Here is a 25,215-nt window from a genome sequence, read left to right as displayed (position 1 = left end):
CAGCCTGGTATGGCCAATGCGGAGACGACACAGTGTGGTCGAGTCCTTGCGGGAGAGGCTAAAGGAAGAACGCCATGGGCCTGTATTCACCTTAATGGCACGAAGTTTATTAGACAGTGGAGTAGCCTCCCAAGAATTGGCCCATGACTGTGCAAAGTGGGATTTGATGTGAAGCCGTAAATCCGCTGCAGGAGGGGTTACAGAAAACGGGGGGTAAGTAACTGCTCCCCCAGCCAAACGATCAGCGAGCTCATTACCCGGGATACCCACATGGCCCGGGACCCATAGGAAGTCAATGGAACAAGCAGCACGGTGAAGATCGGCGAGATGGTCATGGATGGCAGAGACCAAGGGATGGCGCGAGAAACACTGGTCAATAGCAAGAAGGCCACTCATCGAGTCCGTACATAACAAAACGCGGTTGTGTTGGGATTGTTTAATAAAGGTAAGGGCCCGGGAAATTGCCATCAATTCCGCAGTAAACACCCCACATGAGGGTGGCAGTAGATGATTTTCCGTTCCAACAAAGGACGTGAAGGCATACCCAACATGATCAGCAGATTTAGAACCATCAGTGTAAAAAACAACAGCATCCCGAAACTCCCATAAAATTTGGCGGAAAAAGGAACGGAACACCACCGGGGGGATGGAATCTTTCGGACCGCGGCGGAGATCCATCCGAATTCGAGGCCGAGGAACTAACCAAGGAGGGGTGGAGGGGAGGGAGCGAGGAAGACAGGACAAAGAAGGAAGCCGAAAATCACGGGTAAGAGACGCAAGGCGCAGCCCAACCGGTAAACCCGCCCGAGGGCGGGAGTCAGGCGGACGACGTCCATGGTCTGGGAATAGGATAGAATAGGAAGGATGAGCGGGAGAAGAACGGATAGTAAGGGCATAAGACACCAGAAGCTGGGACCGCCGAACAGAAAGGGGGGGGATCCCAGCTTCAACCAGGAGACTATCAACAGGGCTAGTAGGGAAGGCACCGGTGGCCAAACGGATACCACGATGGTGGACTGGATCCAGCACGTGCAGCGTGGAAGGAGCAGCTGAACCATAAACTTGACAACCATAGTCCAAACGTGACAGAACTAGAGCACGATAAAGACGGAGGAGGAGGGAACGGTCCGCACCCCAGGAGGAGTGGGCAAGGAAGCGAAGGACATTGAGTTTACGGAAACATCCTACCTTCAGGAGTCTGATATGGGGCAGCCAAGTGAGCTTGTTGTCGAAAAGAAGACCTAGGAAACGAAACTGTGGAACCACAGGCAATCTTTGTGCAGCGAGATAGAGCTCTGGATCAGGGTGGACCGTAGTACGGCGACAGAAGTGGACCACCCGCGATTTTAAAGGAGAGAACTGAAACCCGTGGGAGAGGGTCCATGCAGAGGCACGCCGTATAGCCACCTGGAGCTGCCGTTCTGCAGATGGCATCGAGGAGGAACTAACCCAAATGCAGAAATCATCCACATACAGGGCAGGGGCGACCAAGGGACCGACAGAGGCCACAAGTCCATCGATAGCAATGAGGAAAAGAAGGACACTCAAGACAGAACCCTGTGGGATGCCCGTCTCCTGGGTCCGTGGAGAACTAAAAGCAGTACCAACTCGAACTCTGAATGACCGATGGATCAGGAACTGGCGGATAAAAATCGGGAGTGGGCCCCGAAGACCCCACTGATGAAGGGTTAGTAAGATGTGATGGCGCCAGGCCGTGTCATAGGCCTTGCGAAGGTCAAAAAACACTGCAACCAAATGGCGGCGCTGGGAAAAAGCCTGCCGAACTGCGGATTCCAAGCGAAGCAAATGATCGATTGGAGATCGTCCCTCTCGAAAGCCACACTGGTAAGGGGACAATAGATCCCGAGATTCGAGGACCCAAGTGAGCCGACGGGCTACCAGCCGTTCAAGTAACTTACAACCAACATTGGTCAAACTAATTGGCCGATAGCTGTCAACAGATAGGGGGTTCTGACCAGGCTTAAGGACAGGAACCACAATGCTATCCCTCCACTGAGAAGGGAAGTCACCCTGGAGCCAGATACGGTTAAACACCCGAAGAAGATGGTGCCGTTGTGGAGCACTGAGATGTTGAAGCAGCTGGTTATGAATGGAATCTGGGCCAGGAGCCGTATCATGAGAAGCAGATAGAGCAGAAAGAAATTCTCATTCAGTGAAAGGTTCGTTGTAAGATTCTGACTCACAAGTGGTGAAACATAAGGTGACAGCTTCAGCCTGCTGTTTTTGATGAAGGAAAGCAGCTGGATAGGAGGCCGACGCTGATGCCACTGCAAAATGGGTCGCAAGATGTTCTGCGAGAACTAATGGGTCCGTACAAATGCCATCTGGGAGGTGAAGGCCTGGGAGGGTGGACTGCCGATGGCAACCTTGGAGAGAGCGAAGTGTAGCCCATACCCGTGACAGAGGGACAGTGGAACCAAGGGAAGAAACGAATCGTTCCCAACATATCCGCTTGCTCTGTTTGATTAAATAACGGGCTTTAGCGCGAAGGCGCTTAAAGGTAGAAAGGCTGGCTACAGATGGGTGCCTCTTAAACTGTTGCAAAGCTCGACGGCGATCACGGATGGCAATGGCAATGGCCGTACTCCACCACGGGACTTGCCGACGACGAAATTGTCCAGATGAGCGCGGGACAGCAAGGTTAGCAGCGCGAACAAGCGCGTCAGACACGTCACATAGGACGTCATCAATACAACCCGACAAAGAGGGAGAAAACTCGACCTGTGCAGTATATAGAGGCCAATCGGCGCGGTGGAAAGACCAACGAGGTAACCTCTCCATCGGGGAGCGGGAAGGGAGCATGATAATCAACGGGAAATGGTCACTATCACAAAGGTCGTCGTGTGGCGACCAGTGTAATGAAGGGAGGGGAGAGGGAGAAGAAAGAGAAAGATCAATGGCAGAAAAGGTACCATGACCAGCACTGAAATGAGTAGGGGAGCCATCATTAAGAAGGCACAGGTCGTGGTCTGCAATAAATTGGTCGATAAGAAGACCTCGTCTAGATGGAAAGGCACTGCCCCACAAAGGATGATGAGCATTAAAATCCCCAAGGAGGAGGAAGGGAGGAGGAAGTTGCTGAAGAAGGGTGGTTAAGGCAGCAGGTGTAAGAGTCCTGTCAGGAGGGAGATAAAGATTGCATACTGTGACTGCAGAGTCTAAGTGGACCCTAACAGCAACCGCTTCCAATGTAGTTTGGAGAGGAATCCACGTGCTAGCAATGTCTGTACGGACCAACGTACAAACGCCACCAGAAGCCCGCAAGGGTCCGACCCGATTTCGACAGAAAACACGGAACCCACGGAGGGTCGGTGAGTGAGCATCAGTAAAATGAGATGCCTGGAGAACCACACAAGCTGCTGAGTAGGACGAAAGAAGGGATTTCAATTCCGGAAGGTGACGATAGTAGCCATTACAATTCCATTGGAGAACCACAGAACGATGGTTTAAATGAGGGCTGAACACGCTAAATCCAGTCATACCGCCGGGTCCCCACCCGTCACCGACAAGGAGGGGGCGACATCCATAAACGACAGGTCAGAATCCGGTTGTGAAGCCGGGGAAGGGACCTCCGGTGACACCAGAGGCTCTTTGTCCCGGGACTTATGTTTCTTCTTCTTTTCAGGCTGAGATCGAGGAGGGCTGTGTGGCATAATGGAGCCAGCTGCAGCAAGATCAGGAACAGAAAGAGACCGGGCGACCTGGGGGCCGATAGACCGCGGCTCTCGCGGTCGCCGCGCTGCAGCAGACCTTTGACCTGGAAGGTGCCGGGAAGGGGCATCCCGGGAGAGGCGCCCTTGACCGACAGACGCCGAAGGAGTGGGACACTTCTCCGGCTGGGGAGGGGGAGCGGCGCCCAGAGGAGAAGGTGTGGGAGCCGCAGGGGAGGGGGGAAGGAGAGGGGTCCGGGACGGGGGTAAGGAAGGGGGAGGAAGGGATGAAGATGTAACCAAGGCGTAACTAGATGTCATGGACACAGGGTGCAATCGTGCACATTTCTTACGGGCCTCTGTGTAGCTTAAACGATCAAGAGACTTATACTCCTGTATCTTTTTTCCTTTCTTATAGACTGGGCAATCTGCTGAACGTGGAGAATGACTACCATGACAATTTACACATACAGGAGGGGGAACACAGGGACTCCCCTCATGGAGTGGACGTCCACAGTCACCACAGAGAGGGTCCTGGGTACAGCGAGAAGACATGTGGCCAAAACGCAAGCACTTAAAACACCGCATAGGAGGTGGGATGTACGGCTTCACATCACAGCGATAGACCATAATCTTAACTTTCTCAGGAAGGGTATCCCCTTCAAAGGCCAGGATAAAGGCACCAGTATCAATACGATTATCTTTAGGACCCTTCTGAACACGCCGAACAAAGTGAACACCCCGCCGTCCGAGATTGTCCCGAAGTTCCTCATCAGTTTGAAGGATGAGGTCTCTGTGAAAAATCACACCTTGTACCATATTTAGAGACTGGTGAGGGGTAATGGACACGGGAATTGTGCCAAGATGGGTACAGGCACGAAGGGCCGCAGATTGGGCAGCCGAAGCAGTTTTTATCAGTAATGAACCCGACCGCATCTTGCTCAGGGAGTCCACTTCGCCGAATTTGTCTTCAATGTGTTCCACAAAGAATAAAGGTTTGACACTGGTGAAAGTATCTCCATCAGTCCTGGTGCAAACTAGATAACGGGGGAAAGGTTTTGCCCCTAGACGACGGGCCTGACCCTCCTCCCAGGGGGTAGCCACGGAAGGGAAGGCCGAAGGGGCAAGAGAAGCAGCACTTGAGGAATCAGTACCACGCAGAGAGACGGCCGCAGAAAAGCGGCCAGAGGTTTGGACCCTTATGCGTTTCATCTGCATAGCGTCCGCCCTGATACCACCCACTCCGATCAGGGGCTCTCCTCACGGGCGCCACCCAGCCACAGCAAGGGCCGTCTGGCACGGCGGCCATTGCCGGGAGTTCCGATGCTCCAGGATGACGAGCAACCACTCCAAGGCATACATGAGGAGGTCACAGCTCAGGTATCAGAAGTGTGATCCCTGTGTGTTCAGGGGGCTCAACCAAAAGGGTACATAGCGACCCCACCACACGGGCTGGCTACCGTGCTGGCTATGCACCCTAGCATCAGACAACGACGTAGAAGAAAAGGTGGAATATACTAGGAGGGCACACGTCGGAGACACTAGGTAAGGTGCTCTTCCCCAAATGGCTCACACTACGGAAGAGAAATTTTGGAATGGAGGTCAAACCCCAGAGGGGGACCAAGGAATGCCAAAAGGAGGAGATGATTACGCAACAAAGCCAGAGTGTAAAACCAACAGAACCAGGAGGATAGCGGGGGCCAACATAAGCAAGGACACCAATAGAGGGAGAGGAGAGGGCGAGGGGAAAGGGGTATGGAGGGGAAAGGAGGGGAAGGGAAAGGAAATGCAGCCCGGGAGAGAAAGAAGGCCGCAATGGCTCGGGGCCCCGTGCTCGCCACGCACGTATCCACGAAAGAGTTGTGGACCCCCTGGGGGGTCAAAACTTGTTAGTAATTACTATTAAAAACAGTCTTGATCACGATTTATTTAACAAGGTGACTCAATGGTCTGAAGATGACCACAGTAGTGGTCGAAACCGGTCACCTTGTTAAATAAATCGTGATCAAGACTGTTTTTAATAGTAATTATTTATAAGACATTGATCACTGCTGTTCCCATAATGCATTCAAAAGTAAAACTTGTTAGATTTCACCTCTCTTTCCAAGTTTTCTCTGGAGTAGGGGTTGAGCTACCCCAGCATATCATCCTCCCATACAGACCTACAGTACTCCAAATGACAGTGTGGAAAACTATCCAAAACTGTTTGCATTGAAAGTACTATTCAGAGTATGGGAGCGTGAAAAGTTGTTCCATTCTGTCGTCTACTGTCGTCTCAGGTCCGGCAGAGCAGTGTCTCCAACAGCACGGATCCAAGATGTCTGTACGAGTTTCAGCATTCCAATTATAATGTGCACTGACTCTTTTAGATGTACATCGATTTTGTTGGTATGTTTGCTTCTGTACGATATTGGCACAAATACTTTGCAGTTTAATACAATAGTGATTTTGCAGCTGTGTAAAGGATATTTGTTTGCAGTCGCCTGGCTCTTTGTGCCAATTTCCTCCCATTATTTTTGATCTTTAATCTTAGTCCAATATTGCTACATTATTCTTCATTGAACTTCTTTACATTATTTAAAATTATCAGCCAAAATCTATGAAAGACAGCTAACAGTGTACGCATTTCAGAATTTCTCCCTCTGGTAGACACGCGAGTCAAAGCAAAGCATGTTGTAAATGAGTTCTTGGTAAAGAAGGAGCAAAGCTGTCCGACATACCCTCAAGTCTACAGAATGTTGTGTATTGTGCATAGTTGGATGGATAAATTTATTGAAGGGGTAAGTAGCATTAAAATAAAAAAAATGCAGTGGAAATTGTCATTTGCGCACCTGATTTATTTACACACACACACACACACACACACACACACACACTAAACACACACACACACACACACACTAAACACACAGTGTATTCGACGATGCCCATATTTTGATTTTAATGAAGATTAATACTGAACAGTTTTGTATAAAGGAAAAGTAGCTCTAGCAACAACTGTAATTTCCACACACTACATTAGTTAATAAGTAAATTTTTGCATTACTTTCAATACTGTTCCCGTACACACTGCGTCTCAGTTCCATTAGAGCTGTGGCTATGAAAAATACAAGTCATGAATTATGTTCACAAAATCACTGTGTTCATTCAAAATAGTCTATCCTTGAATCAATTACAGGGTGTTCATAAAGTCCCTTTACAACTTCAAAATTTTATTACAACAGTAGTTGAAATATTTTAACAAAATTTCTTTTATTGTAATCATTGTTCACTAAAGTTTTTATATGTACTAAAACTTTTTATTTCAGAGACTCTGTTTATGGAAGGAACTGAACCTCTATAAAATGGGAACTCCTCAAGAGAAGGAACACTGTATGTCCTGGTTTACTGAGACAAAATCGGATGTTCAGACTAAACGAAACTTCAGAATGAAATATGAAAGAGATCCATCATCGCGCCCTTCAATCCGTGCATGGCACAAAAACATTTATGGAGACAGGGACAGTGTTGGATAAAGGGAGGAGTGGGTGACCAAGAACATCCGAGGAAAACATCAACCGCATTTTAAACATCTTCAGTTGTTCACCTAAGAAGTCCATCCGCATTGCTGCCACACAGTTGCAACTACCACGTTCAACTGTGCATAAGGTCCTCCGGTTGTACACTTACAAAGCGCAACTGTTACAGACACTTGAGCCAATGACAAGCCAAAATGGATAGCATTTGCTCTCAACACGCTGGAACGCCTTTTGGAGGATGAAGTATTCCTCAAGAGTTTGTTTCAGTGACGAGGCAACTTTTCATGTTTCTGGGACATTAAACAGACACAATGTGAGAATCTGGGGATCTGAACACCCCCATGTGACTAGGGAGCTTCACCGGTATAGTCCAAAAGTGAATGTATGGTGTGGAATCGTGTGCAACCGAATAATTGGTCCATTTTTCTTCAACAAGTCAACAATTGCGGTAGATGTTTACCTCGACTTTCTGACCAAATATGTAGCACCACAGTTGATTGACTTACAACCAACTATCATTTTCCAGCAAGATGGTGCACCACCACACTGAGGACTGCCTATTCGTCGGTTCCTCAACGAAACATTTCCAGGCAGATGGATGGGAGGGATGGGCCAATTCCTTGGCCACCGCGTTCGCCAGATATCACTCCCTTGAACTTTTTTTTTTATGGGGGTATGTAAAAGATATTGAGTATCAAACACAGATACGGGACATTGCTGACTTCAAGCAAACTACTCATAATGCCACTGCCACCACTGATCACACTATGCTACAGCGAACATGGCAAGAAATTGAGTACTGTCTATGTGTTTTGTGCACCTAAAGGTGCCCATATAGAGGTCTATTAAACACTGTCAAAAAAACTTTTATAAAAACTAATTACAATAAAAGAAATATTAAAATATTTCAACAACTGCCGCTGTAATAAAATTTTGAAGTTGTAAAGGGACTTCATGGTCACCCTGTACATCTGAAATACTTTTAAAAGTGTTTTGAAACAATCACTGTGATCCTTTTTTGGAATTGCATTTAGTATTGCAGTACAATTTTCTTGGATGTCATTAATCATGTAGTAATGGTGTCCTTTCATTGCTAAGATCAATCTGGGGAATGACCTGAAGTAATTTGGGGCCAAATCTGGCAAATACAGTGGGTGATCCCACACCGTCATCTGTTTGCTGGCCAAAATCTTACACAAAATCATCACTTTATGGGTTGGGACATTGTGGAGGAGAGACCAGGAACCAGCTATTGGTATTCAGGTCAAATTCAACGAATTCTTGCCCACAAACACAGAACTTAATGCAAAACATGATATCGCCTTGGTGCTCCACAGCCATTTTACGTCAAGTGTCAGACACACTTTGTTACATTCGTGGTCAGGACGCTTGCTGCAGCTATGCTACGTTTTGATCTTCTATATGGTTGTTGTTGAAACTTCAAGGATCGTAATGCCACAACTCGCCAAGAGAAAGCATTGCAGTTTGGAATTTCCCAAAGGCAGTCCTTACGGAACTGCAACACCCAAGTATTCTTATTCGTAATATTTAAATATATTCATAAGTATGTAACATCATTACAGCAGTCATACTGAATATAACTTATAAAAGAAACATTTCCATCTTTCTGTTTTTAATTTACATTCTTCTCTATACATAAAGTTCCACAAGAAACTGTATCTGTTTTATGCAATACTTCATTTGCTTCTCCTGCAAGTGCCTTTTAGAGCATAATTTTTGGACTACTTTTTATATAAATTTCCTTAAAGCATTTTATATTGAAGTTTTATTTATTTCAAAGAAATAGAATAAAAATATTTAGAATTTTCTTTATGCCACTTCAAAACTATGAAGGTCCCTAAGGAAACAATCTCTAAAATGAAATTACAGTCCAACAACACTAAAAAATAAATAAATAAATAATAATAATAATAATAAAATAAAGACAGAAAAAATACTACTCTTCATGGTGTCCATACTGTGTGAGACACCTATATCGGCTTTGTTCAGTTGCTGTTAAATTTATTCCGGTAATGATATCTACATCACAATAACATAAAAAGGTCACATGAAGTGATATAACTGAGATTGTGGTTCATTGTGCATTATTTTTTGCGTTGTCTCGACTCATTCCCCGAGTTCATAGCACCTATTTAGGCTGGTCAGTATATTTTTCTACCAGTTTACATTTTGTGTTAAGAGATGGCACTTGCCATACCCTATCACAAGTGCTGATCTCTTTCTTCATATGGTGCAGTTGTATCATTAGTCTTCATGCTGCTGTGAGTAGGTGGTACTGAGTGAAATGTGTAACATGCTGAATTCAAGACATCGGCTGTTATGCATTTATCATCACAGAGTTATCTGCATGCCAGTATTTCATTTCTGTCTATGGCAAACACAAGCTAAGAATTTTACATTCTTTACAGATTTCCTTAAAGTGCTATCCTGTTCTGGATGAATGCTCATTGTAGTTATGGCACTTGATTTTTGAGGTATTCATACCGGTGTCTTCGCAACTTTTTGGTTTCTTTGTGATCATGCTGCCCTTGGGGCCTGGCAAGGGAGTTTAGTATTTAGTTTCTTATATACAGGATGCACATAAAGTTCAGAAACACTTTCAATTATTTATTCCACAAAAACTAAACATTGCACAGATGTCATACATACTGCATTTTGAAGAAAAACTCTGAAATGTTTTTATTTTTTTTTTATACAAACATTCGATATGCAAACCATGAGTGAGCCAGTGCATGTCAATACAGTAATCGAATTCTTGCCATACCCATCCCAGCATGGCATCATCGACTGTGGCAGTTGCTTCCCGTATTCTCTCCCGGAGCTCTGCTACATCACGTGGTAGAGGCGGTACATATGCCAGGTCTTTAATGTGTCCCCACAGAAAAAGTCACATGGAGTGAGTTCTGGTGATCGGGGAGGCGATTTCATGAACTCCAAAACACAGAAAGCTCGCTCCGCACATGAAACTTGCCATGTTTGCGACAAACACTGACTATTAGCAAGCTACCAAACTATGCTGTGCAGGTACACATGAAAAAAACTTTCAGGGTTTCTCTTCAAAATGACATATGTATGACATCTGTACAATGTTTGGTTCTTGTGCAATAAATAATTGAAAGTGTTCCCAGACTTTATGTACACCCTGTATTATGGTATCTACATAGTACTATTGTTTCAGGCTTTTTGTGTGGTAATAGTGGTTTTCTTAACATTTAAGTTTTGCTTTTATGCCTTTTTAAAAGTTTAGAGGTTCTTTTCACCATCTCCTCCTTTACTTCTGAACACAGTACATCCACATGTGTTTACTGCCACTTTCTGATTTTTAATCACACGTATATATCTTCATACTAACTTAATCTATTTCTATTCTTTCAATGTAGGTACCTTTGAACGAATGTCAGATTCAGCATAACTGACACGATGCTGTATAAATGTTTTGTTTGCTTTATTCTGTATATTGTTTGTATTTTCCCTGGTTCATTACTATTTGTACACTGCTGGCCACCGTAAATGCAACACCCTGAAGGAAGCATCCGAATCAAGTGAAATTTACACCATGGGTTTGCAGCGATGAGATATGCAACTGATTAGAATTTCAGCGCAGACGCACATCACGCGCGCCTTTGGCGCTACCTCATAGCGCCATTTAAGGCTTGGCGATTTCGACGAGTGTACGTTCAGCACGTGTGTTTACCTTGTGGTTGTTTCACAAGACAATCAGTTATGCCTCGTAGACAACAGCGAACATCGTTTGATCAAGTATCCGAGTTCGACAGAGGAAGGATAGTGGCTTACCAAGATTGTGGATTATCATAAGAGAAATCGCTAGTTGTGTTGGACGAAACCAAACAACTGTAATGCGGATATGTGACCGTTGGATGCAGGAGGGTACGACGCACCGACGTGGTCTATCGCATTCACCTCGGTGCACCACTGCACGTGCTGATAGGCAAATTGTGCGCATGGCAGTGACGGATCGCTCAGTGACATCCCGAACCATAGCACAGCACATTGCGTCTGTAACGCATCATCCAGTGTATGCGCGTGCCATTCGACGCCGTTTACAGCAGAGTGGTCTGTCCGCAAGACGTCCATTGCTTCATCTACCATTGACGCAGAACCACAGATGTCTCCGTCGCCAATGGTGTGATGACAGACGGATGTGGACGGCAGAATGGAATGACGTTGTCTTTACTGACGAGGCACGCTTCTGTCTGCAGCACCACGATGGTTGGATTCGAGTGTGGAGACACCGTGGAGAGAGGATGCTGGACAGCTGCATTATGCACCGCCACACTGGTCTCGCACCGGGTATTATGGTATGGGGCGGTATTGGATATTACTTTCGCACGCCTCTAGTATGCATTGCCAGTACTTTAAATAGCCAGCGCTACATATCCGAGGTGCTGGAGCCAGTTGTCCTTCCTTACCTTCAGGGCTCGGCCACAGCCATATTTCAACAGGATAATGCGCGGCCACACGTGGCACGCATTGTCCAAAGGTTCTTCGTCAATAACCAGATTGACTTGCTTCCCTGGCCGGCTCGCTCTCCGGATCTTTCGCCAATAGAAAACATGTGGTCCATGGTTGCTCAACGAGTGACCCAGATTACATCCCCAGCTGCCACACCAGATGATCTTTGGCAACGTGTGGAAGCTGCTTGGGCTGCTGTACCCCAGGAACACATCCAACGTCTCTTTGACTCAATGCCGAGACGTGTGGCAGCGGTGATCTCCAACAATCGCGGCTACTCTGGCTACTGATTCTGGCAGGAACCACATGTCACAGACGTCTAAACGTAATCATTTGATACTTGGTCAACATGTTATCTACAAAATAAATTTTGTTGTGCTACCTCTTGTCTTTCTTAGTGTTGCATTTACGGTGGCCAGCAGTGTATTTTACATTACAAGAACTGTTAACCGGGTCATTATATGACAGTTTGGTTTTATTTAGATAACTGATGATAAGACCATACGTGGCTTATCCAAAGTAGGTACAATGTCTAGAGGAAAGAACTGGGAACAGGTATGAGTGAGAAGGGGTCAAGTGCAGGACAGTTCTGTGTGATAAACAGTATTTATTTGTGCATGGTCAGTAGCAGGGGGAGAAATGTCTGGAGAAAGGGAACAAATTGCATGGGTGATTTGCTTGCAGGCAAAGTGGGAATAATATTTCACGTCTATGATGACAATATGCTTTATATTTACAAAAATGAAGTATGCTCTCTTAATAGAGACTGTGTGTCACTACTTATGCAGCATCCAAGAACACAAGCTGAAATATGGCCATTCTGGTGTGGGAATGGTTGCAGCTGCTTAAATGGTGGCACTGCCGGTGATGAATGTGTGTGCAATTTGGACAGAAGTTAAGTTTTATTTTATTTTATTCTGCTCTACATCCTTTCAGATGTTTGCCATTACGTTTAGTAATTCTCCCTCCTGTATTAATTTTTCCCATGTATATTCTGACAAATTACAGTGACAAAACTGAACACACATACTCTGCAAGCCAGCATACAGTTCCTGATGGAGGATACTCTGTACCACTGCAAGCCCTTCCGTTTACTATTCCACTTACAAATATAGTGGGGTAGAAAAGACTGCTTGTGTATCTCTGCATGAGCTCTGATCTTTCTATTCCGTCCCTACAGAAGATGAATGAGGCTGACAGTAAAATTGTTCTGCAGTCTGTCACCAATACTGGTCTGTAAATTAATATTCAAGAACTCCAAAACTTACTGCAGCTAGCAATTGTAATTTTTTTACCAACATGCTGGAGTATTGTTGTGAAAAGAGTTTAGTGCCTAATTCTTAAAGATGTAGTTTGAAGCTCGGATTGAACTAGGAGCAAACATTTTTCTGCCAACCACTTTCCATTTATTGTTTGTATCTTGATAATTCCCTTTTGAGGAGGAAAATAGCCTCCTTCCGATTCTTAATATGCCAGTCTCTTAGACCTTAACTAATTCATTCTCATGCTGACGAAGCCCTATTTGATTTTGATTTTCAGAGTATTGTAGTAACAAAGCAAAGTATATATATATATATATATATATATATATATATATATATATATATATATATATAAAATGGAAGGAAACATTCCACGTGGGAAAAATTATATATAAAAACAAAGATGAGGTGACTTACCGAACAAAAGCGCTGGCAGGTCGATAGACACACAAACACCAACATACACACAAAATTCAAGCTTTCGCAACAAACTGTTGCCTCATCAGGAAAGAGGGAAGGAGAGGGGAAGACGAAAGGAAGTGGGTTTTAAGGGAGAGGGTAAGGAGTCATTCCAATCCCGGGAGCGGAAAGACTTACCTTAGGGGGAAAAAAGGACAGGTATACACTCGCACACACGCACGTATCCATCCACACATACAGACACAAGCAGACATATATATATATATATATATATATATCTCTCTCTGTGTGTGTGTGTGTGTGTGTGTGTGTGTGTGTGTGTGTGTGTCATCAAACCACTTTTCAGTGTTATTCCTTTAAGCTACACACTGAAATGTGGCTCACTAGCCAACATTCTATCTGCAATTCCTAAAACAGCTGCTCGTAGCTCCCACCTGCAATATCCTCATTAGATTAACATGCCCCTGTTCAACCCACTTCCTTGACGTATCTCATATCCTTCTGATAGTCCCATAGCAAAGCTTGTCCTAGCCTCTCTCCCTGCAGCTACAAACCTTACATGGATATCAGATTGTAAAAGAGTTTTGTTGAAGACCTTTCTTATAAAATACACTATGTGAGCAAAAGTATCCTGACACCCCCAAAAACATATGCTTTTCATATTAGGTGCATTGTGCTGCCACCTACTGCCAGGTACTCCATATCAGCGACGTCAGTAGTCATTAAACATCGTGAGAGAGCAGAATGGGGTGCTCTGCGGAACTCATAGACTTCGAACATGGTCAGGTGATTAGGTGTCACTTGTGTCATATGTCTGTACGCAAAATTTATACACTCTTAAACATCCCAAGGGCCACAGTTTCTGATGTGATAGTGAAGTGGAAATGTGAAGGGACACGTACAGCACAAAAGCGGATAGGGCGACCTTGTCTGTTGACTGACAGAGACCGCCAACAGTTGAAGAGGGTTGTAATGCATAATAGGCAGACATCCATCCAGACCATCGCACAGAAAATCCAAACTGCATCAGGATCCACACAAGTACTTTGACAGTTAGGCAAGAGGTGAGAAAACTTGGATTTCATAGTTGAGCAGCTGCTCATAAGCCAAACATCACACCAGTAAATGCCAAACAACACCTCGCTTGGTGTAAGGAGCGTGAACACTGGACTACTGAACAGTGGCAAAACGTTGTACGGAGTGACGAATCACAGTACACAATCTGACAATCTGATGGCAGGGTGTAGGTACCACGAATGCCAGGTGAACATCATCTGCCATCATGTGTAGTGCCAACAGTAAAATTCGGTGGTGGTGGTGGTGCCATGGTGTGGTTGTGTTTTTCATGGAGGAGGATTGCACCGCAGAGTGGTTACATGACAATTACATCCCTGTAATGGACTGGCCTGTACATAGCCCTGACCTGAATCCTATAGAACACCTCTGGGATGTTCTGGAAAGCCGACTTTGTGCCAAGCTTCACAGACTGTCATTGATACCTCTCCTCAGTACAGCACTCTATAGAGAATGGGCTGCCATTCTCTAAGAAACCTCCAAGCACCTGATTATGCCTGCGAGAGTTGAAGTTGTCATCAAGGCTGAAGGGTGGGCCAACACCATACTGAATTCCAGCATTAGCGATAGAGGGCGCCACGAACTTTTAAGTCATTTTCAGCCATGTGTCCAGATACTTCTGATCACATAGTGTACATACTATAAAAGATCTTAGTGAACTGGTGGGCTCTTATGACATATTTTATTAAAGACAACTGTAGAAGATTTGATGTTTGACAGTGTTCCACTCCCAAGGCCTGCACAAAAATAAGAGCTATCAGTCAAACTCATCTGTTCATACGTAACCTCTACTCAACTTTCAACATTAGTAAGTGGACCCTTGTGGGCAACAATTATTTTATTTGTCTCTTACCTCATTAGCACCACACACAAAAAAAAATGGTACAGGATAATCTAACAATGGAAAATTCAGGAAGGAATTTAACAATGTCGTGAAAAGGAAAGTTGCTACTCACCATAGGCGGAGATGCTAAGTCACAGATAGGCACAACAAAAAGACTGTCACAAATAAAGCTTTTGGCCAGAGAGGCCTCCATGAAAAATAGACCACACACACACACACACACACACACACACACACACACACACACACACCTCTCACGTACACACAACTGCAGTCACGGGCAACTGAAGTTACACTCAATGTGGCTTCAGTTGCCTGAGACTGTAGTCGTGTGTGTGTGTGTGTGTGTGTGTGTGTGTGTGTGTGTGTGTGTGTGTGTGATCTAATGTCCTTGGATATTATAACATACATACCACATTTTGTAGCCAATGTTACTAATCCACTATAGAAAGGTAACCACCAATCTGAATGTACCTTATATGATTTGAATACTGGAGGAAAAGAAATTAACATATATTTGCTACCCAAAGGGAGAAGAGGTGTGTGTGTGTGTGTGTGTGTGTGTGTGTGTGTGTTTTTTTTTCAAAACGCTATCTCCGTGGGTGGTGTTAGTACATTTGCACCACTCAATGTCATGCCGTTACATAATTTTATTTGAGAATTAAGAAAATGATGACTGTATATTTTGTAATGTATGTTAATGGTCACTTTACTCAACATGAGTGGGAGGAAAAAACAATCTGTTATGGTTGATGATCAATTAGGAAAAAACATCGCAGATACTGTGATCTTGACAGTCTTTTTTCTAATTGCTCATATGTTACTGGTAGTTGCAACTATTCTGTTATGTGATGCCTGAATGATATGTGCCAACAGCAGAGCCACCTACCAGAGAACCTGGACCAAAGATGCTGCTGCAACATTAAAGACATCGTGCCTAAAACTCTAGCCAAATAATGGCACCGTTCATGCAAATATTGTGAAGAATTAGTATATGCTCCTTAATGAGATTTTCACTTTGCAGTGGAGTGTGCGCTGAAGCAGGAGAGCTTCTGTAAAGTTTGGAAGGTAGGAGGTGAGGTACTGGCAAAAGTAAAGCTGTGAGGACGGGGCGTGAGTCATGCTTGGGTAGCTCAGTTGGCAGAGCACTTGCCCGCGAAAGGCAAAGGTCCCGAGTTCCAGTCTTGGTCCGGCACACAGTTTTAATCTGCCAGGAAGTTTCATATGCTCCTTAGTTTATAGAAAATGGTCTAGGCAAGTCTTCATTCTGTGTGCATAGTCAGCGCCATACTTGGGAATTCAGTAATCTACAAGACTGCATCATCCGTGTAAATATGAGACAAGATAGTAAAGGGAGGGTATTTTCATTCTCAGCCCCTTCCCACACACTTCAAAAAAAGGTTAGAGTTAAGATAGTAAATAAGAGATGGAACAATTAGCCGATTTTGACTGAACAGCACACCAATCGATACATAAGTTTAGTCTGAATAAAGGTACACATGGTCCAAGAAGCAGTGTTTCCTAATTTGTACAGAGGAAAAGTATTGATTACTGCCGAAGTTACAATTTTTTAAAAGTTTGTAAACTTAACTGAAGGTGACTATAAATTAATGTCAATCAAATGCATTAAGAACGTAATGGAAAAGGAAGCAGTCAGATGAAAAGTAAATTATAAGATAAAAATTATAGGTTTAAAAAAAAAAAAAAAAATCTGTATGGCGCAACTGGCTGTGACAGGACATCTCAGTGTCAAAGATATTACGATCAAACATCTATCCATTATTTCATACAAAATAAGAGTTGTTAATTGAGGTACCGAGGCCACATTGCACCTAGTGTACCACACGAGAAAAAGTAATAGCACCATAAAACTATTAATTTGTAGTGGGTGGAATTAAACAAGTATAATGATCCAACTACAGTTGCAATTATTCCCACAGGGGTATCAGATACTGATACATTAAAGCTGTACAGGTCGTGAGGCATATTTAACTTTTATCATCAGACCTGTTTTAAGGAGTCAGAAGTACAAGACAAGAAAAATACGGTATCTGATAGCAAGTGCATCATCAGGCAACCATCTCACTCTCATGACCCACTCTCCAGCCAAAAGCTGGACAACAGAATTTAGTAAAATGCCATTACCACATATTTTGTCTTCTTTCATGCATTGGGTTGCCCATTCACAGAAATTAGTAAAGTGCTATCTGTATTCCCACAACCAGTGGAGAATAGCCTGTGCTTGTTTCACGTCTTGTGCATCTTTCCCTATGGCAGCCTACATGTGACATGAAGCATTAAGATAATAATAAATCTGTGAAGTGTTCCTCAAATCATTCAGAAAATTTGCAGAAGATGTAGTTCACCTGTAGAGTACTTCAGATGAACAAAGGCAAGCAAATGATTGGACAGTACATTCCTGTATTGTTTGCCAGTGAGACATAATGGAATGGGTATCATTTCACTACATCTAAACATCTCCCATTAGATAATGCCTCCACCAACTACCTTAGCGATATCCTGTTGATAAGCAGAATTCCTCACCTTACCATAGGTTTCTGACCTACTCATGCCTTGGCAAAGCATACTTTAACTTGTCAGTCCAGATGACCTATTTCTCTTCTATGGGAATTCAATGGTTGTGTGCTTATGTCCATACTAATCTCTCTAATGTGTTGAGTAAGCAGAGGCATGCAAGTAGGAAGTGGTTTTTATTCCCTATAGCAAGAAGGTTGTTCTGGATGGTATGTCACATACTGGTTGGTTTTACCCAACACTGAATCTATTAATGAAGCTTCACTGCAGTCTCTTTATTCAATTTTATAACACAGTGAAGTCAATAATAACCACTGCCATCAGCCTATGGCCTCCTTTGCTTTGGCTGAGACTGTGTTCACAGAATTTAAGTACTTGTAGTATTTCCTCATTTGAGAGGCACATGGGAAGCTCAGTGCTTGCACAAGCACGGGGGGAGGGGGGGGGGGGGGTCCCATTTGTTATCCATGATCAAAACTACTGATACTGTATGTCTTGCTCATTGTGCACCTCAACAGCTCCATTGACAGTAAGTGGGAGGTCTGATTACACACCATTCAAATGACATACAAAATAATACCTTTCAACATGGCAACAGAAGCTAGCCCCCCATCCCGCTCCAAATATATCTCCATCCCCACCCCACCACACAGCAGCGCTCTCTCTCTCTCTCTCTCTCTCTCTCTCTCTCTCTCTCTCTCTCTCTCTCTCTCCTCCCCCTCCCATTCTACAGATTAGTGTATTTAAGAAGGCTAACCAGAAAGTAACACACATCAGAGGTGGGCAGGGCTATACCCACCATCTTGTGCTGTAACATACCTACACTCAGTATGTATCCAGTGGTGGCAGTGCGTGGGCTGTGTGTCTGTTACTTTTTTTTCTGTACATGTTAAAATGTGTGCTATAACAGATATCCTACCACTTACGAGGGGCGTTCTGGGATTACATTTTTGTGGGCAAAAAACTGCAAACCAATTGAAATTTATTGTGACCTCTGTGATGTGCACAGAAATGGAATAACAAGGAAAGTCGAATGAGTCAATGGTGTATTGACTTAAAAAATGGTCGTTCCAAAGTCCACGATGAGGATCAGAGTGGTAAGCCTAGCCTTGTGGCTGACAAACCGGTGATGAAAACTAACAACAAAATTTAAAAAAAATTATCATTTCATGAATATGAACCTTTCATAATATTGTCCCCAAATTTCACAGAGTTTGGTGCATGAAATTGTGGCAGAGAAGCTTGGTTAACACAGTTTGTACTAGATGGGTTCTTAAAATCCTAACGGAAGACCACAAAAAACAAAGATTAGCTGCAGCACTGACCTTCGTTGAAGATTATGAGAGAAATGGTAACGAAGTTACTGATGGTATCATGACTGGGGATGAGATTTGAGTTAAGTATGTCAACTGTGAAACAAAAAGGCAGTTGATGGAATGTGGACACACATAGAAACCAAGGAAGTGTTTACAAATGCTATCAGCAAGAAAGATCATAGCTACTGTGTTTTGGGACTCTAAGCGTGCCATTCTCGTTGACTTCCTTGAACACGGCACAACAATTAACTCAGAAGTATTGTCCAACACTGACAAATTTAAGGTAGGCACTAAGAAACAAACTTAGTGCACAAGTCATTTTTTCATGACAACAACCATCCACACAGCCAATCATACCCGAGAGCCACAGTTTTGGATGGGAGACGTCTGATCATCCACCACACAGCCAGGATTTGGTGCCAAGTGACTACCACGTCATTCCAGCAATGGGGGCATGGCTCACTACACAACACACCGATACTGATGCCGAACTGCATGCCAGTATAAACCAGTCGTTGCGATTGCAGGTGGCAAATTTCTACAGAGACGGTACTGAAAAACTTAGGTACGATAAGTGCCTCAATTTGAATGGCAATTAAATATAAAACTAGCTGAAGAGTGTACCTTTAAACTGTAAACAATAAAATTGGTTTTTCCTTATTTTTAATTCTTTATTTCAAAATGTCTGCTACTCTCTGGATAGCCCTCATACACAAGGATATAAAACAATAAGTGGGGCTACAATAGCTTAAACTTTGAGGTCATGATGGGAAGAGCTAGCAAGACGAGACATGAAATGATCCAAAACAATACAACTGACACAAGTTGTAACTTACAAGTCCTAAAGTCAACGTGGAGACAAAAATTAAACAAAAACATACAGAGTGTGTGCATGCAGAATTCCTATACAGCACAGGAGCTCCACACTGATGACTTTAAACCAATGTACCATTCATCATGCCACAAACGCCTCTTGGTTGAGGCTGAAAAAGCTACTCATTTGTATAAAGTTCTGATTTTTCTTGACTCTCCTATTAGCTCTAAGCTCTGGATCCGGAAATTTCTAGTGTTTCCAGTTTTTAATTCATGTGTAACACTAACAATATCCTTCTTTCCACCACTGGAAAGACATGGTTATCAACTTTGTAAGTAGCCACAAATGTGCAGGTTTATGGGTTAAAATGGACAAGGGCTCTTGCGCATAACTCAACGATTTTTATGGGCTTCCCATAATAAGTATAACTTCAGCAAACATTTTTAGCGTATTAAATAAAAGGAGAAGTTTTTAGAATCCCCCCCCCCCCCCCCACCAAGTATCATACAATACAAGACAGTAAAATAAGCTGAATTCCTTTTTTTATTTATTTACAACTAGATTTCAAAGAAAAGGATCAAATATGTGTTCTGCAGAAAATTGAAGTACGGAGATACAGAATTCAGATGATGATCTAATCCGGCAATGGTTTCCAAAGAATATGAAACAATACCACAAGAGAATAAAAGAGACAAAGTAAATGATGGCGGTCTTCATAAATGAAACAACGGAATTCAAACTTATAAAAAGGGCAAAAGCTTTGAAACCCCTCCATGTGCATCAACTGAATTATAAAATCACACACTAATCCACAATGCAAAAATCCACTTATTAACTCAAAATAATAAAAACAAAGCTTACTGCATCTGTGTTGTCAATGAATGGATCTGTTTCATCATATCCTGCACCCAAATCAACGTAATCAACATATCTGCCATGTTTCTTACGGCCAACTCCCTGCAAATAAAAAAGAAAACCATCTTAATTCTGATATATGGAGGAAATATCAGTTAACTACATTTTAATAGATCAAAATTGTACACACTAACTGCCAGATACTACTAAGGGGAATTTCTGGAAGAGAAAAAAGAAAATAGAAGAAAGAAGAACTCCAGTATCAAAGTTTATAACATTTCAATTACAACAAGCCTTTCAGGCAACTGTTTTCTCACTGTTACTATTAACCACATTTTTCTCCCAAATAACAGAGCTCCAAAAAATTAATAAAAATCCTAAGATATATTCCCATTACTGTCAAAATATTCAGAATACCCCCCTTTCTTTCCAGGCACACATGATATCAGCCCATCCTATCAACCTACCCCCTCTTCCCAGCCCAACCGCATATACACCGCCTTCAACTATTCTCAAGACCTCATCTTGGCATTAATGTTCATAAGCAATAAAATCAGGAATGACTAGACCTTACTATTATTTAAAATCCATGATGCATTTACTCATAAAATACACATGAAGTCTACATTATTCCTGTTCTTACTGAACACTTGGACACTGTTTATTACCAAGAAATAACTATGAAGTTATTAGTCATGATTTTAACGCACTGCCTGTACAAACCTGTACCTCACATAACGTGGATGGTGTGCATTTATTACGATTCCCTACTGCCGAACTATAGTTGATGTGGACCCAACAAAGAACTAATAAAGACAACTCAAATTTATTGAATGGAATGAACTTTCTGATTAATTCTGTCAAGCACGAATTTATTTTTTGTACATATTGGGAAGACACCTAAGAACAATGCATATCTTCCATGCTTAGCAGACATTGTGTTTACTGGGAGGGCACAAAAAAGTAATACTCCTTGTTGTGGGGTGGCTATAAATGCTCTGTGGACTGTAGCATTCTGGCATGGAGGAGTGTTGAATTCCTTGGTGTTTGCCAACAATGGTAAGAGAGCTATTGGCTGTTTGGCAATATATACTGATGACTAAGAGCAAACAAATTTTGAATAGTCAGCTGAATTAAGGAAACTTTTATTTTTAATGAGTGGTGATGATACACATGACTGTGTTGATTAGGTGTTTACTGCAACTGAGATATGCAGGACATGAAGTTCTAGTTTGTGGTTGTAGTAAAATAAATACACAAATAAATAAACAAAGAACCACATATACACTGCACGAAAACAACATTTCACAACAAAAGCAACACAATACGCCTCATCAGATATACATATAAATGTGATTTTACATAAATGAAATAAAGGAAAAGAAAGCAGAAATAAAAGCATCACACAGAAACAAAAAAATAACAACCTGGTAACAGATTTAACTTTACAATGTAATGTAAAAACACATATTCCATGTTACTTAAGATATTTGGTTAAGTACAAGCAGTGCAGTGGAGGGTCAACTCTGAAAATAACAAATCTACAGAGCAAATAGCTAAATTGTAGGCTTAATGAATTCATATGCATACGAAGACTACTACACAACTAAATAACAACAAATCAAGCAACGATGTGTGTGTGTGTGTGTGTGTGTGTGTGTGTGTGTGTGTGTGTGTGTGTTTTATTTTTTTAAATGTAATAAGGACGTCACTCCTCCAAAGAGGAATTAGGTTTACACTGAACTGAGCAGCGAATCAAAAATTGCTAGTATATTTAAAAGTTGAAACGACAAATGGGGAAAGCTGCCACTGACGTAAAGATGAAACTGGACAAGAAGGACATTTAAAGAAATCAGTGACTGCACAACTGAGTTAATTTTTCATGTCATCAACCTACATTTCATAACTGATCACAATTTCTCCTCATTCTGTGATGAGAATACAATGGGAATTTTATTTTTGCAGAAACAACTGCACCAAATACTTATCTGATTGCGAAAAGAGATCTGGGGAGGAGGTAGGAAGTCATGTCAAAAACTTCAGGTATGATTCATCCAACAGTACAGTTATTACCACTGATATTAAGATACTAGCTGTTACCCATAGCTCTGCTCATGGATCAGTAGTTTTGTTATTATGAATGGTGGTGAGTAAGTAAGCTACGCACATGCAATAGTGTCAGCTGCCCTCATGTATCTGCCTTTACAGGTAAGCATAGCTCACCAAGGCCACCCCCACCCACCCCAACTGTCCTAAGACATGATGATATGGCACACACAGTGTCACTGCCAAGTGGTGCATGTGGAGAGGCATCGGTAGGAGTGTGCATCTCTGCACTGCTACTGAAGTTGTTATACATTACACAACGAACACATCATGAACATAATTTTTAAATTTCTTAACATGGTTTATGTTCACTGACATAATAAAAGGTATTCGATTCCCTACTTCAACCTCTTAGGGTCAACCTTTCTTTTTTATTTCTAAAAATATAGCCTATGTTCTTCCACAGTGTTCAAACTATCTCCATACCAAATTTCATCAAAACTGGTTCAGCAGATCAGACAAGAAAATGTAATGGGCAGAGTTACTACAACCTTTAATAACATTAGTATGGGTGTCTGCATTAAGCACGATTAATGAAGTATAAATGGTTCTGCCGAGATCCCAACACATCTTCCCAATTGGTGCACATTACGGCAAAAAAAAATTGAGAAAAATGAAGGTCAAACACAAAAGAGGACAAAAAATTACTCCTGTCAGAAAGTCCGAAAGAAAGTAAATCGAGTAGAGACGTAAATGATAGAACATTTTCATGATGTCTCGCATGTTTAATTGATTGGGAAAGATGACAGAGTGGCAAAAGTGCTATTATTGTAGACAATCAATGGTTAAGGAGCCAACAGCAACACTCATCAACACGTAAAGCATCACACACAAGGAACCATGAACTATGTGAATATGAAAAATGGAAATTAAAAAAAAAAAATGAGGGTGAGAGAGAGAGAGAGATTCAGTCTCTTTAGTTTACACAGCAGTAGAATGCCGAAGATTGCCTTAGTGGCAGGACAGAGACATTTGTGGTCCAGGTGCGGACAAAATTGTAAATTGCCATCTTAATTCTGATGTATCACTTATTTTGGCTTGTGAGCTACAGGATTGAAAATAGTTTTACTCGATAAAAACCCGCAGCTTTCCCAGAACTTGTGAAGCCTTAGGAATTTGTGTAAACAACTGCGACATGGTGCCTAAGCTGCAAGTTTATGTGCCTTGGAGACTGGCTGTACTAACTGCGGAAGACACCTGTTGCCTGTAGAAGATCATCCACTGAAGTGACAGTGAGAACAGACATAGGGTATTATTTAAATCATTGGTATTCGAAGAAAACACTGACTGTCCGAAGAGGAATCATTATTTTACCACCAATCTACGTGAGAGAATTTTCACAGCTTTTGGGCAGGCTTGTACAGACCTGTTATGTTGCCAGACATTGGTGTCTCCTATCTTCTGATGTTGCCTCTCTCATGTATCCAAGTGCAAGGCGCCGTTCAAGTGCCCGCAGTAGCTTTCTTATAAAAGATACCACCATTTCGGTGAAAATTACCACCTTCTTAACAATAGTAATACTCAACAGAACTGACAGGAAAAATCTTCTATACTTGTGCATAATCACTAGCTAACTAGTATCTCTCGTCTGTCCTTCCATCACACACAAAATTAATAACGAACATTAAACACTCATAACTAGTATCAAGATTGTGTGTTATTTCTGGTCTCAAAGGCTTCCTACATTTTCATTAACCTAATTAATCATTACTCGGTAAATTTTGCCACTCCTAAGGAATGTGACACTACACAGTGGTCCTTTACGCTGTCAACAGCAGCAGGCAGCATGGGAGAAAAGAGAAGGGATAGAGGGCAGCAACTGAACATTTCTGTTTGCATCAGTATGGATTGTGGCATTTGAATGTCTTGCTCATTTAGAACATAGTTTACAGTGCCAATTAAAATTGAATTTGATTTGTGCTACTTCCATCAAAAATGCCACCTCGTATTGAATACACTGTTGACTGTTTTTTGAGAGCAGCCAACAGTGCCATATAATGAGGTTGGATATTCAAAGTAAGTAGCACAAAACGAGTTCAGTTCTTATCTTTATGAAGTTGTTAATGTTATTTCTGCTTATTAGGTCTGATTATAGTCCTCTTCTAATATCCATTCTTGCTCTAGTGAAGAACACCCTAAGAAACTTTTGCCATATAAAAAAAGACCTTAAATCTTGTGTGCAACATTATTTAAATAGATAAATGAATCTTTACAGCCGCCTGGTGAGGAACATGTCAGTTTGAAACTTGTAAGGAGGCTAGATGTTACTAATAAAACACATTATTAATACTAACTGCTTGCCTTTT

General features: G+C 42.5%; 1 protein-coding gene across 3 annotated transcripts in view; it reads right to left on the bottom strand.

Annotated features, from left to right (window-relative positions):
* The window catches only part of LOC124621835 (ubinuclein-1), a 352,960-nt gene that overhangs the window by 236,223 nt on the left and 91,522 nt on the right, over positions 1-25,215 (bottom strand). For 2 of the 3 annotated variants that reach the window (XM_047147277.1, XM_047147276.1), the window contains exon 3: positions 20,810-20,905. The exons of the other annotated variant lie outside the window; for it this stretch is intronic. In XM_047147277.1, the coding sequence (XP_047003233.1) occupies positions 20,810-20,905 (96 nt within the window). The remainder of the gene's footprint in view (positions 1-20,809; positions 20,906-25,215) is intronic. 3 annotated transcript variants of the gene reach the window in all.

This window comes from Schistocerca americana, chromosome 7 (genome assembly GCF_021461395.2).
Source record: "Schistocerca americana isolate TAMUIC-IGC-003095 chromosome 7, iqSchAmer2.1, whole genome shotgun sequence".
NCBI classification, from domain to species: Eukaryota; Metazoa; Arthropoda; class Insecta; order Orthoptera; family Acrididae; genus Schistocerca; species Schistocerca americana.
The sequence above is the reverse complement of the archived record's forward strand: the minus strand, read 5'-3'. Positions and strand labels throughout refer to the sequence as shown.